This window comes from Dipodomys ordii, unplaced genomic scaffold (genome assembly GCF_000151885.1).
Source record: "Dipodomys ordii isolate 6190 unplaced genomic scaffold, Dord_2.0 Scaffold79, whole genome shotgun sequence".
NCBI classification, from domain to species: domain Eukaryota; kingdom Metazoa; phylum Chordata; class Mammalia; order Rodentia; family Heteromyidae; genus Dipodomys; species Dipodomys ordii.
In genome coordinates, this window is record NW_012267295.1 from 2,392,761 (window position 1) to 2,405,158 (window position 12,398).

At 37.8% G+C, this 12,398-nt stretch overlaps 1 protein-coding gene across 1 annotated transcript in view; it reads left to right on the forward strand.

The window, feature by feature from the left end:
- The first annotated feature begins 752 nt into the window (after positions 1-752).
- Enthd1 (ENTH domain containing 1) overlaps positions 753-12,398 on the forward strand; it is a 91,252-nt gene continuing 79,606 nt past the window's right edge. The window contains exons 1-2 of the mRNA XM_013024785.1: positions 753-1,101; positions 9,508-9,753. Coding sequence (XP_012880239.1) covers positions 753-1,101; positions 9,508-9,753 — 595 coding nt within the window. The remainder of the gene's footprint in view (positions 1,102-9,507; positions 9,754-12,398) is intronic.

Sequence of the window (12,398 nt, forward strand, 5' to 3'; positions counted from 1 at the left end):
AATTTTCACCACTATTATTATTTTTGGAACACAATAGTTTTTTTTAATTAATGTTAGAGTGCAAGTCAAATTCTCTTTTTAAATACTGACTTTTCTACTGTCCATGTAAAGTTTCATCATGATGTATTTCTGGTCAAAAAGGTTCGACGGGCTGGGAAGGTGGCTCAGTGGTAGAGCGCTTGCCTTGCATGCTTACAGCCCTGGGTTCAATTCCTCAGCACCACATAAGCAAAAAGAAAAAAGCCGGAAGTGGCGCTGTGGCTCAAGTGGTAGAGTGCTAGGCTTGAGCTGAAGAGCTGAGGGACAGCGCCCAGGCCCAGAGTTCAGGCCCCACGACCGGACCCCCCCCCCCAAAAAAAAAGGTTCCACAATATTTTCTGCAGAAGCTTAGAGGACTAACAAGACCTATTTATCTAGATCATATAGGCCACTCTCTTATGAGAAATTTTCCTGTTCCCATCCTCACTTATATGGTACCCTCTATTTTAGCTGATGTAAGTGAAGAGTTGATTTAGAAACTAAATCTAGATTTTTCAGTCTGACTTGATCTTCTATAGACATTAAGAAAAATATTTAACTCACTTTTTTTTACTTTCCTTGCAGGAAATTTATACTTTATCAACATGGAGATTAATCATTTGTATCTGGGAGCAACAGTACTGGGGACCAATTGCCTGCCAAAAGTTCTATAAACCAATCATTCTTATTCCATTGCTCTTATCCTGCATCTCACCTTCAAATTCGGCCTACCTATGGCATTCAGGAGGCAAGTGAAAAACTTTGTGAAAAATTACTCAGATGCTGAAATAAAAGTCAGGGAAGCGACTTCTAATGACCCATGGGGGCCCTCTAGTTCTCTGATGTTAGCTATCAGTGACTTGACTTTCAACACGATTTCACTCTCAGAGATTATGAATATGCTGTGGCAGAGACTCAGTGACCATGGAAAGAACTGGCGCCACGTGTATAAATCTCTTACCCTAATGGATTATCTCATCAAGAATGGATCAAAGAAAGTTATTCAGCATTGCAGAGAGGGCTTCTGTAATCTTCAGATGTTAAGAGATTTTCAACACATAGATGAAGCTGGAAGAGACCAAGGTAACAGTTAAAGAAGCTTGTATAGTATGTCTGAGGATTAGGAGGTCAGGGTGGTTCAGTTAAAACAGGGATCTAGGGAAAAAGTTGTTCTTAAATGAACCAGCTACCTTTCCTCTAGGGTAGTTATGATTCTAGTTTAATCCTCTGTGTTTACTCTTAAGTTATGTTGGTGAACAATATAATTGTCTTTTTTGTTTGTTTTGTAGTACTTGTACTCTTTTTGTGTATGTGATTTATTTGTTTCTTACTAGAGATTGCACCAAGGGCCTCATGCTTGGCAAGCACTCTACCATTGACCCACTTCTTCCATCCTCTTAGATTATTTTTTAGAAAAGATCTGTGTTTTTTTTAAAGGCAATTTTGTTATTTTATTTATTATACAAAAGGATTTCATAGTGATATTTGTAACAGTGCATTTAATTTACTTTGATCAAATTTAGCACCTTTATTCATCTTTCTTATTTTTCTTCCTTAGTCTTTCACTTACACCTAGACCAACCTCAGTTCCTTCTATTTCTGTTTCCTGAGTAGCTGGGACCAAAGGCATTTGACACTGGGCACTAGCCGTGAGGTTTTTGGCTCCAGGCTACACTCTACCACTTGAGCCACAGTTCCACTTCTGGCCTTTTGGTGGTTAATTGGAGATAAGTCTCAGACTTTTCCTGCTAGGCTGCCTTTGAACCACGATCCTAAGATCTCAGCCTCTGCAGATTAGCTGGTGTGAGCCACCAGCTCTTGGCTTTCTTGCTTGTTTTTGAGATGGTTTTGCTAACTTTTTGCCTGGGTTGGCCTCAAACCATAATCCTTTTACTCCACTTTCCAAATAGTTGAACTGCCTGGATGTGTCACCATGCCCAGCCCTTTATTTTTGAGATGAAGTGTTGTTGTTTATCAGTTGTGGGGCCTGAACTCTGGGCCTAGGTGCTGTCTCTCAGCTCTTCAGCTCAAGGCTAGCGTTCTACCACTTGAGCCACAGCTCCACTTCCAGCTTTTTCTGCTTATGTGATGCTGAGTAATTGAACCCAAGGCCTCATGCATGCAAGGCAAGCACTCTACCACTGAGCCACCTTCCCAGCCCGAGATAAAGTTTTGCTAGTTTTGGCTGGGCTGCCTTTAAACTCATAATTCTCCTGCCTCTGCCTCCTGAGTATCTGTGATTACTGGCATGTTCCATTACATCTGGCTAATATATTTGTTTTCAAAAGGATGTTTAAGTTGAGTGTTGGAGGTTCACATTTGTAACTGTAGTAAGTTGGAGGCAGAGATCTGAGGATCTTGGTTGAAGCCAGCCTGGGTAGGAAAGTCAGTGAGACACTTACCTTTTATAAGCCACCAAAAAATATGCTAGAGGTATGGTTCAAATGGTAAAGTGCCAACTGTGAGTAAGAAAGCTAAATGAAATTACAAACAAGGTCCTGAGTCCAAGCACACACATACACATTCACACAAACAAACACAATGTTTAACACACTTAGGTTCCTGTAAAATGACACCTTAAGGAAAATGAATAAAATGGGAGGTATGACATCTTGATATAATGTCTCTGTAGTTCATAATTACAGTTAGGTTGGAATTTTAGTCATAAATAAAGATCCCAAAGACTCTGGAACCATCAAAGACTAGTAGCTAGAAATAGTTACATGGATATAGAAATTTAGGTCATAAAATCTTTCTGTCAAGGGTAGAAGAGCTGGTAAAATAGAGAAAAGATATAGAGTACTGAGATGATTCAGTGCTTGAGAGGCTACAGTAGTAAAAGAATCAGTACTTCCTCTCCAGCTAATGCAGTATTATAATTTGGATTTAAAGTCAATAGTTACATGAATCACAGGAAGAGGATAAAATTTAGTGCAATCCCAGTGAATGCATTTAAAAATAGATCTTTTGTAAAGGAGGTTTAGGTTTACAGAAAAATTATGCAGAATTTCCACAAGCCTTCCAACTCACAAATGGTTTCTCCTATGATTGGCATTGGGCAGTGTGGTACATTTGTTACAATTGATGAGCCAATATTGATACTGTTAACTAAAGTTCATATTTTACATTAGAATTTCATTCTTAGAGTAATAATTATATATGATTTGATAAATGCATCCTGTGTCTATGATCCAATATTATACAGAATAGTTGTCCTGCACTAAGCTTATCTCATAATCTGCCTGCTGATCTTTTTTTTTTTTTTTTTTTTCTGCTCACTCCTGGAAACCCCTGGTCTCTAAAGTCTTGCCTTTTCCAAGTGTCATAAAGTTGGCTCATAGGCATACTTAGTTCCTTTCACTTGGCAACATTCACTTAAGATCCCTTCATGTCTTTTCATAGCTTAAGAGCGTGTTGTTTTCCTTTTTCATAAAACAGCTTTACTGAAATATAATTCCCATGCATACAAATCACCTATTTAAGATGCATGATTATAGGTTTTGGTATATTATGTTACTTTAAATATTGTATTAAAATGTGTGTATCTATGTATAAATATGTAACATTTGTCTTTTTTAGTATGCAACACAGTGGCATTAATAACATTCACAAAGTTGTGCAACATCACCACTATTTCTAAAACTATTTTTTATCAGCCTAAGCAGAAACACTGTGACCGTTAAGCAATATCTCCCCATTCCCAATTCACCAAACCCCTCATCTACTTTTTGTTTCCATAAATTTATACATTTTAGGTACTTTATATAGGTGGAGCATATAATCTTTGTTCTTTTGCATCTGAATTATTTAACTTACTATAATGTTCTTCATGCTGTAGCTAGTGTCAGAACTTAAAATTTGATTTTTATGGTTGAATAAACAAAACAATAGCACAAATCACACTTGTTAGTGTTGTATATACTATATTTTAAGTATTTTAGGTCAGGTTTGAGGCTTGATGATGAAACTGGAGGAATTTTCATGAGTTTTGATTATCTCAGATGCTTCATCCAGAAATTATAAAGGCATTAGCTTTCATGAAGATTAAATTTATTTTTAAAAATTAAAGTACTAATTAAAATTTGCATGTCTCAAGAGTAGGTTTTTAAAAAGGCATATTTCCTTGTAATTTATAAAACAGTTATTCATTTAAAGTTTTATTCCTGAACTAAGAATGCTGATGATTTTATAGAGAGGCCAGCCCCTGATCTAAACAACTTCTGAGCTACTTTGGGAGGTAAAATAGGAAAGTGTGTAACTATACAGCATATAAATATACAAACCTGTTCATGCATTTATTATACCTTATATCTACAGGTACAATACATATGGATATGTTTAAATCCATTATCATAAAAAATTTATTAGATTCCCTAACAGTTGAGCTTAGACCAAAAAAAAATAAGCCCAAGTACACAACTCTAGACTTCATGAGTACTCTTGATGATTTGTTAGTACCAAGAGAGCAGGAAAAATGCAAATTAGAACTGATACATCAACAAAGTTACTTTATTGATTATAGAAGGCCTAATAGTTGTTGATTAATAGCATTGGTACCCATTAATTAAATTAATACATATTAATGAATATAGTTTCACTGGGGAATATATTATATTATATCTATCTGCTTATTTTCTGGTGAATGTTGTATCCTGGAAGAGTAGCTCTTGGCATTAATCTATATTTAAATGTGCCTTTATTGAGGATTGATATATGCCCAAAAAAGTGTTACCGATGGGGGTGTATAGTCAAAATAGTTTGGAAACCACTTGCAAGCTTCAGTCTACCTTTCTACTTTTATTTTATCATTCTTCAATGTAATGTAGTCACAAGCCTTCCTAATGAATGTATTGTTTGCTTACATAGCTATGTGCTTGTATTTCAATGTTTATTTTCTCTACAGTGTTCTTTCCTTGCTATTTGTTGAACTCTGACTTAGTCTTCAAATGCTATCAGAGATCTTTCCTCTGCATTTCCAACTCTTTCTTTCATTGGACAGAACTAATTGCTACAATATTTTATTTTTAAGATCAGTGTGGCACTTTTTATAGTATATTTTATTTATTACATAATTTAGATATATCTTTTTAAATAGATTCTGAGGGAAGGTGTAGTATGTTAATCTTTTCACCCTCAGACCTTGGCACATAGTAGATAGTAAGTCACTTTTGCCAGATGCCAGTGACTCATGCCTGTAATCCTAGCTACTCAGGAGGCTGAGATCTGAGATGCGTAGCTCAAGTGGTAGAGCACTATCCTTGAGTACAAAGAGGCTCAGGGATAGTGCCCAGGCCCTGAGTTCAAGCCCCACAACTGACATAAAAAAAGACGTTTGTCAGAAGCCAGATGCCAGTGGTTTGCACTTGTAATCCTAAGTACTCTAGAAGCTGGCATCTGAAGATTGTGGGTTCAAAGCCAACCTAGGCAGGAAAGTACATGAGAAGCCGGGCGCTGGTGGCTCACGCCTATAATCCTAGCTACTCAGGAGGCTGAGATCTGAGGATCGCGGTTCAAAGACAGCCCGGGCAGGAAAGACCATGAGACTCCTATCTCCAATAAACCACCAGAAAACTGGAAGTGGTGCTGTAGCTCAAGTGGTAGAGCGCTAGCCTTGAGCTGAAGAGCTGAGGGACAGCATCCAGGCCCAGAGTTCAGGCCCCACGACCGGACCCAAAAAAAAGAAAAAAAAGAAATTAATGGAAGAAAAACTGCAGTGACCTAGTTATCTGAGTCTGGAGCATACTCTAGATTAAGGTTGTCATAGGAGAAAAGAACAGAAAAGATCCTATAGAAGGGGCTGGGAATGTAGCTTAGTGGTAGAGTGCTTGCCTAGCATGCATGAAGCCCTGGGTTCGATTCTTCAGTATCACATACACAGAAAAAGCTGGAAAGGGCACTGTGGCTCAAGTGGTAGAGTGCTAGCCTTAAGTAAAAGAAGCTCAGGAACAGTGCCCATGCCCTGAATTCAAGCCTGGGGACTGGCAAAAAAAGAAAAAAAAAAGATCCTACAGAAAATTCTTCCAGAGTTTTAGTTCCCTTTGCCCCCAAGTGTTGCTCTCTGGAAACTGCATGGCTTCCTCACATCCTTTAGTCCCCCCTCTCAGAAGATTCTCTGAGACCTTGTATGTTGACAGTATTTATTAAAAGAAGTAACTCCAACTTGCTCTGCACTGACATATCCTAACCATGCTCTGTGTTTCATTTTTCTCCATAGTTTGTCTCCAATACCATGTGTAATCTAATTTCTTTATTGTCTGTCTCTGTTTAGTGTAACGTAATCTTAGGGGGCAGGGACACTTTGTCTGCTTTGTCCATCCTATATTTCCAATATAATCAACAATGTGTATTACATTTTCAGTATCTTAAGGTGCCTTACAGGGGGCAAAGCTACATTTTCAGTCCTTGGTTTTGTAAGACAGGGTTTTGCTATATAGATCAGGGTGTTCTTGAACTCTCAGCCCTTCTGTCTCAGCTTCTCAAGTCCTAGAATTACAAGTATCTGCCACCAGTAGTGGTTAGATACAACTTTGATGTGAGGACTCTTGTCTTTTCTATAAAATTCTCAATATTTATCTCCAGAGTATGTTTTCAAATTCTTTTGAAACTTCTAGATGAATACTGGGCCTTGTAATCTGTCCTTATGGCTTTCAATTATTATTTTTTGTCTTTGTTTTTTGTCAGTCATGGGGCTTGAACTCAGCCTGGGCATTGTCACTGCACTCTAGGCTACTGCTCTACCACTTTAAGCCACAGTTCTACTTCTGGTTTTCTGGTGGTTTATTGGAGATAAGAGTCTCATAGACTTTCCTGCCCTGGCTGGCTTTGAACTGTGATCCTCAGATCTCAGCCTCCTGAGTAGTTAGGATGACAGGCATGAGCCACCAGTGCCCAGCACAAACTTTTTTTTTCTATATGAGGTTTGAACTTAGGGCCTTATACTTTGTTAGGTGTTCCAACACTCAAACATATCTCCAGCCTTTTTTGTTTTGATTGTTTTTACGAAAGGGTTTTGTTTTTTTGCCTAACCTGGCCTGGATGTGATCTTAGTATTTATGCTTCTCCTGAAACTGTGATGACAGTTGCCTATTACTGTTCCCAGCCCTTTCTGTTGAGATGAGGTCTTGTGAACTTTTTGTCCAGGCTGGTCTTCAACTGTGACCCTCTTGATCTTAGTCTCCTGAGTAGCTAAGGTTACAGTTATGAGCCACCTTACCTGGCTCATAAACTTTTTAAGTGTCTGATAAACAATTACAGCTCTGGCCTCCATAGATGTTTTAGGCTAATGGAGAAAGGACAGTTATCAAATGGGTAATTGCAAACTGTGAGAATACTATAAAGGACAAGTGTAAGGTTTGATGAGGGTATCTGAAAGCAGGGCCCAACCACATCTGAGGCCCAGGTGTGTGGGCAGGGCACAGTAGGAGGGGACTACTAACTGTCTGTGGAAGGCTTTTCTGAGCAAGCAAAATTGCAGCTCTTCTATTGCCTGGTGCTTTCTGTCCTTTTGTCTTTGAATGGCTGTTCAACACTGAGCTGTATTGCTTCCTCAGTACGACTTTCTGTAAGCACACCCCAAATTAATGTTTAGCACATCAGACCTTCAGCTACTTTCTTTAGAGTATTTAGCTTTATTTGAAATTGCTTTGATTATGTCTATTGCATATTTCAGCCAACTAAAACGAAGTGTCTCTTCCTTATGTTGCAAGTGCTTAGAACATTTCCTGAAACTTAAGTGTTCAGAAATGACTTAATGAATGCAGAAATTGGTGTCCTTGTTCATTGATCTTTTGCATAGCTGTTCTAGTATTGGTATCTTCTAGGTGTTTTCCTTGGGTTTAGGAGGATTTGATCTTTGTCTGTCACATTGGTCCTGCCCTCATTATACTAAAGGGGAATTGAGTATTTTTCTAATTTGAGTTGCATATAGTTCATTCTACCCTTGACTTAGTAATTGGCATAATGGTTGTTCTAAGCTAGTCCTATCAGAATCATTCTCCCAGATTCTTCATATTGGAAGCAAGAAGGAGACTTCTTGGGTTACATAAGAGCATGAGTTGTGAATCTGAGGTGGTGAGATGTGAATTTGGAACTGTGTTCATATCCAGGTGAAAAAGCCACTATGCAAAAGAGCAAATGAAGATGTTAGGCTGAGGTTGTGGTTTATGTAGTGGAGTAGCTGCCCTAGCAAGCATGACACCTAAACTTCAAATCCTCATAATCAGACACACCCCCACACCCAAAGAAGGCATTTTACAGAGAGGAACAGAAGTTTTCTGCTTTCTTTGTATCTAAGGCCCTGTTATAATAGTGGGTTTTCATGACTTTTGCCGCATTGATTTCAAATTGAATTTCTGTCACCTATAACTAAAAGATGCCTAATGAAAAAAATATTTAGCTTTATTTTCATTTTTACCTATACCTCAACTAACCTTTTCATCTTGATGGGTTTTGTATAATAATCCTTGGATATTGATGTGTTGTATAGTTTCATTGCTTATTTCAAAGAACCCAGGTTTACTATCCTCCCTTCCCATGTCTCCCCACCTCCTTAACACAAAGCAGTTCTGCCCAAGTTTGTTCTAATACTATATCTTCCTTCTTTTCTTTTCAAAGTTGTATTAATTTGAAGTAAATAGATGTCATCTTACTACTACTGTTTATCTGATCCTTGAAGCAAACTTTTTGGTTTTTAGATTTTCTCATTTTCAGCTTTGATGCCTTAGAATAGCTAGGTAAGTAGTGAGCCTCTTGATGGAATAGAGCAGGACGAGGCAGTTGGTAGACTTGGGTAAGGTACCCATTTCTGGGTACCCTACTTTTGTCACACTGCTACTTTTCTCATAGTTCTGGGGGCTGAGTAGTTCAATCTCAAGTCACCAACAGCTTTGGTTATCTGGTGAGGGCTGCTGTCTACTTCCAAGATGATCCTTTGATGCTGTATCCTTGGAAGGGAGGGCCATTGTGTCTTCCTGTGGGGTAGGCAGAGGGCAAGAAAGAGACTACTGGCTTGAAACCTCTTTTCTAAAGGCCTAGATGCCATTCACATCATGGCCAAATCATTTCTTACAGGCCCACCTGTTTTGGGAACATATTCAAAGCATAGAAATTTGTCTGCTCTATACTGGTTTATTTCCCCCTCCACTTTACAGATCTGAATCACATTGTGCATATTACTTTAAATCCTTGGCTCATACATCTAGGTCAGCATTACTTCTAATTCATTCCTCTTCTGTGTATGCCTGTATATAGTTGGATTTATTGTGGCATATGGATAGCTTTTAAAAGGAAAATCCAAAGTATTTAATATGAAAAATGTAGTGCTAACATATGGTATGATTTTACCATGTAGATATGCTTTATTTACTTAAGCTATATGAAAGAAATATATCAATATTTTTTGTTATAACTTTTTTACTTTGTTCACAGTTTCACTTTAATTTATTTAGAATAAAAATCATAGCCTTAATCTGTGTTTCTTTTTCCATACAGGACATTATATTCGGCAGAAGTCTAAGCAAGTCATAACATTGCTGATGGATAACCAGCTGCTGTACAACGAGAGGGAAGTGGCATGCCGGACGAGACTGCGTACCTCCTATTCGATGGCATTTTCTAAACGATTACTTGGCACAGGTAACTCACCAACAGCATGTGCTTCCCTCCCAACACCAGAAACTGCTGCAGCTTCAGAGAAAAAGCATGAGCTTCTGAAGGCTTCAAGGCTACATAATAAAAGTACAGACAATAAGCATACAATATCTAAATACATTAGATATCATTTAAGAACATTAGAATAGAAGGTATTAGACTTTAGTGGTAAGTGATTAATACAGTTTTAGAATATTCAGTAGAAAATTTTATGACTGTTTTGAGAATATATTTATTTTGCATTCAAGTAAGATGGTTTTTTAGCTTAAAATATTAAACTAGTTAGGCACTAGTGACTCATGCATATAATTCTAGCTACTCAGGAAGCTAAGATCAGAGGGTCAAGGTTTGAAGCCAGCCCGGGCAGGAAAGACTGTGAGACTTTTATCTCCAGTTAACCACAGAAAAAGCTGGAAAATGAGCTGTGGCTCAAGTGGTATAGTGCTAGCTTTGAAGTGGGGGGGGGGGGAAGAAAAGGGAAGCAAAAAAAAAAAAATATCAGGAACAATATGTAGGCCCTGAGTTGAACTGCTAGGTCCAGGACACACGCATGTGTGCACACACACGCGCACACACACGCACGTGCACACATACACGCACACATACACACACACACCCTGATTATTCCATTTGGCGTCATCATTCAGTGTTGTTTTACTCATTGTTTCTTAAGACAACGTGTGTATGTATACAGGCACTACTTGATCCTACAAACCAAAAGTTGAAATTTTCTAAAATGTACCTCAAAATTCTAAGTGTGCTCTAAATATTCTTCTAGGATTATACCTTGTGATTCTTTACTTTGCCTAAAACTTTAAATCTGGATTACTGAACTTTTTAAGAAAGATATTTATTTATAATATTGAAATAGAAATTAGCAGAATATTGTAATAGGAATTTTCAGGGGTATGCTTCCTAATTATCTTTAAGTGTGGTTATGGGCTAAAGGTTTGTATACTCCCAGAATTCATATGTTGAAATCTAGTGATAATATTTTGAGGTGGAAACTCTGTGAGAAGAGTAGGTCATTAGTGTGAAGACACAAGAAGTCAGTAATCAGGGAGAGGGTCCTCCCCAAACCTGATTATACCAACACCTTTATCTCAAACTTCCAGGCCTGTAAGAAATATATTTCAGTTGTTTATAAAGCACCCATTCAATACAGCTTTGTTATTAGCAGCCCAAGCAAACTAAGATATTTATTAAACAAGACTATAAAATAGCTGTAGCTATTCAATACAAATAGCTAATTCTAGATGTCAGGTAGGTATGGAAAAAATTTTAAATGGTAATGGTAACACTAGCAGAGACCAATGCACCTAAAAATCATACTTCTCTGATTCAGTTGAGAGTTCTTAAATGGCCTCTCAATTTGTTCTTATCAGCTGGGGAGATGGAAAGGTGTTAAAGAGATGGACCTTGAAATGATAATAGTAAAGGCACCCCTCCACCAGTGCTTCTAAAAGTAGTAGAACCTGTTGTTGTTGTTTTTTTTAAGGTTATTAATTTCTTTGGAAATAACTCCCCAGAAGAAACATATACCCTTTCTGAAATATCCTCATAGAAAAACAGGGATGGCTTTATTTTAGGGCAGGTAGTAAAGGGAGGACTTTGGGACTGATGCAGTGAGGGCCAAATCTGTGCACAACAGGCAGAGGAAGAGAAGAACAAATACTCTCACTCTGGAGCAGACACAACATGAGTAATTATCAGCTTCAGGAATGAGTCCCCAAATCACTACAAAAGTAACTGATCTTGGAGCCATTTTTATGAGTCATGAAAGAAATTCTAATTTGTTGCTTTATAGTCATACATTATGATTTTGTTTTCTTAATCCAAAATTATATCCACCAGAATTTCGACACATTTAATGACTAGGCTGAGCTCTAAAATGGCTTTATTTTTCTTTCTTTCTTTTTTTTTTTTTTAAAATCATGAAGCTGGGAGTGGGACTCTATGCCTGTTATTGTAGCACTTAGGAGGCAAAGGCAGGAAGACTGAGAGCTAGACCAGCTGCACAGTGAAGAGACCCCTATCTTGAAGAATACTCAAAACTATGGTTACATAGTTTATTTAATACCACATACATATATTGAGTACTATTTACTGTCTGCCAGGTATTACTCTCATCATGGTAAACAAATTGGTATATTCATGCTTTTTTTGAATTGACATCTTAAAGTATGCTGTGTGCTTTTGCATCTGTTTCAATAAAATGTTCCAAGAGAGTTTTGGTCAATGATGAATCATTTTAATGAATTTATAGGAAGTACTACTTAAAGTAAATAATGAATCTTTGGATGGAAAAACTGTTGCAAATGTGTTAATATGTTAGATTATTTTTGTATCATTTACCCACTATGTTTTAGCACATACATACTAGAATTAGACTTGTCTGGGTTTGTGTTCAGAAAAAGAATAATTGGATTAAGTAAATCTAGCAGTGCTAACCATTACCATGTGTGTGTTTGATTCTAAAGCTCTATTTAAAAAAAATTTTTTTTGGTCAGTCGTGGGGCTTGAACTTTGGGCCTGGACGCTATCCCTCAGCTCTTCAGCTCAAGGCAAGCGTTCTACCACTTGAGCCACAGCACCACTCTGGTTTTCTAGTGGTTTATTGGAGATAAGAGTCTCATGGACTTTCCTGCCCTGGCTGGCTTTGAACTGTGATCCTCAGATCTCAGCCTCCTGAGTAGTTAGGATGACAGGCATGAGCCACCAGTGCCCAGCAC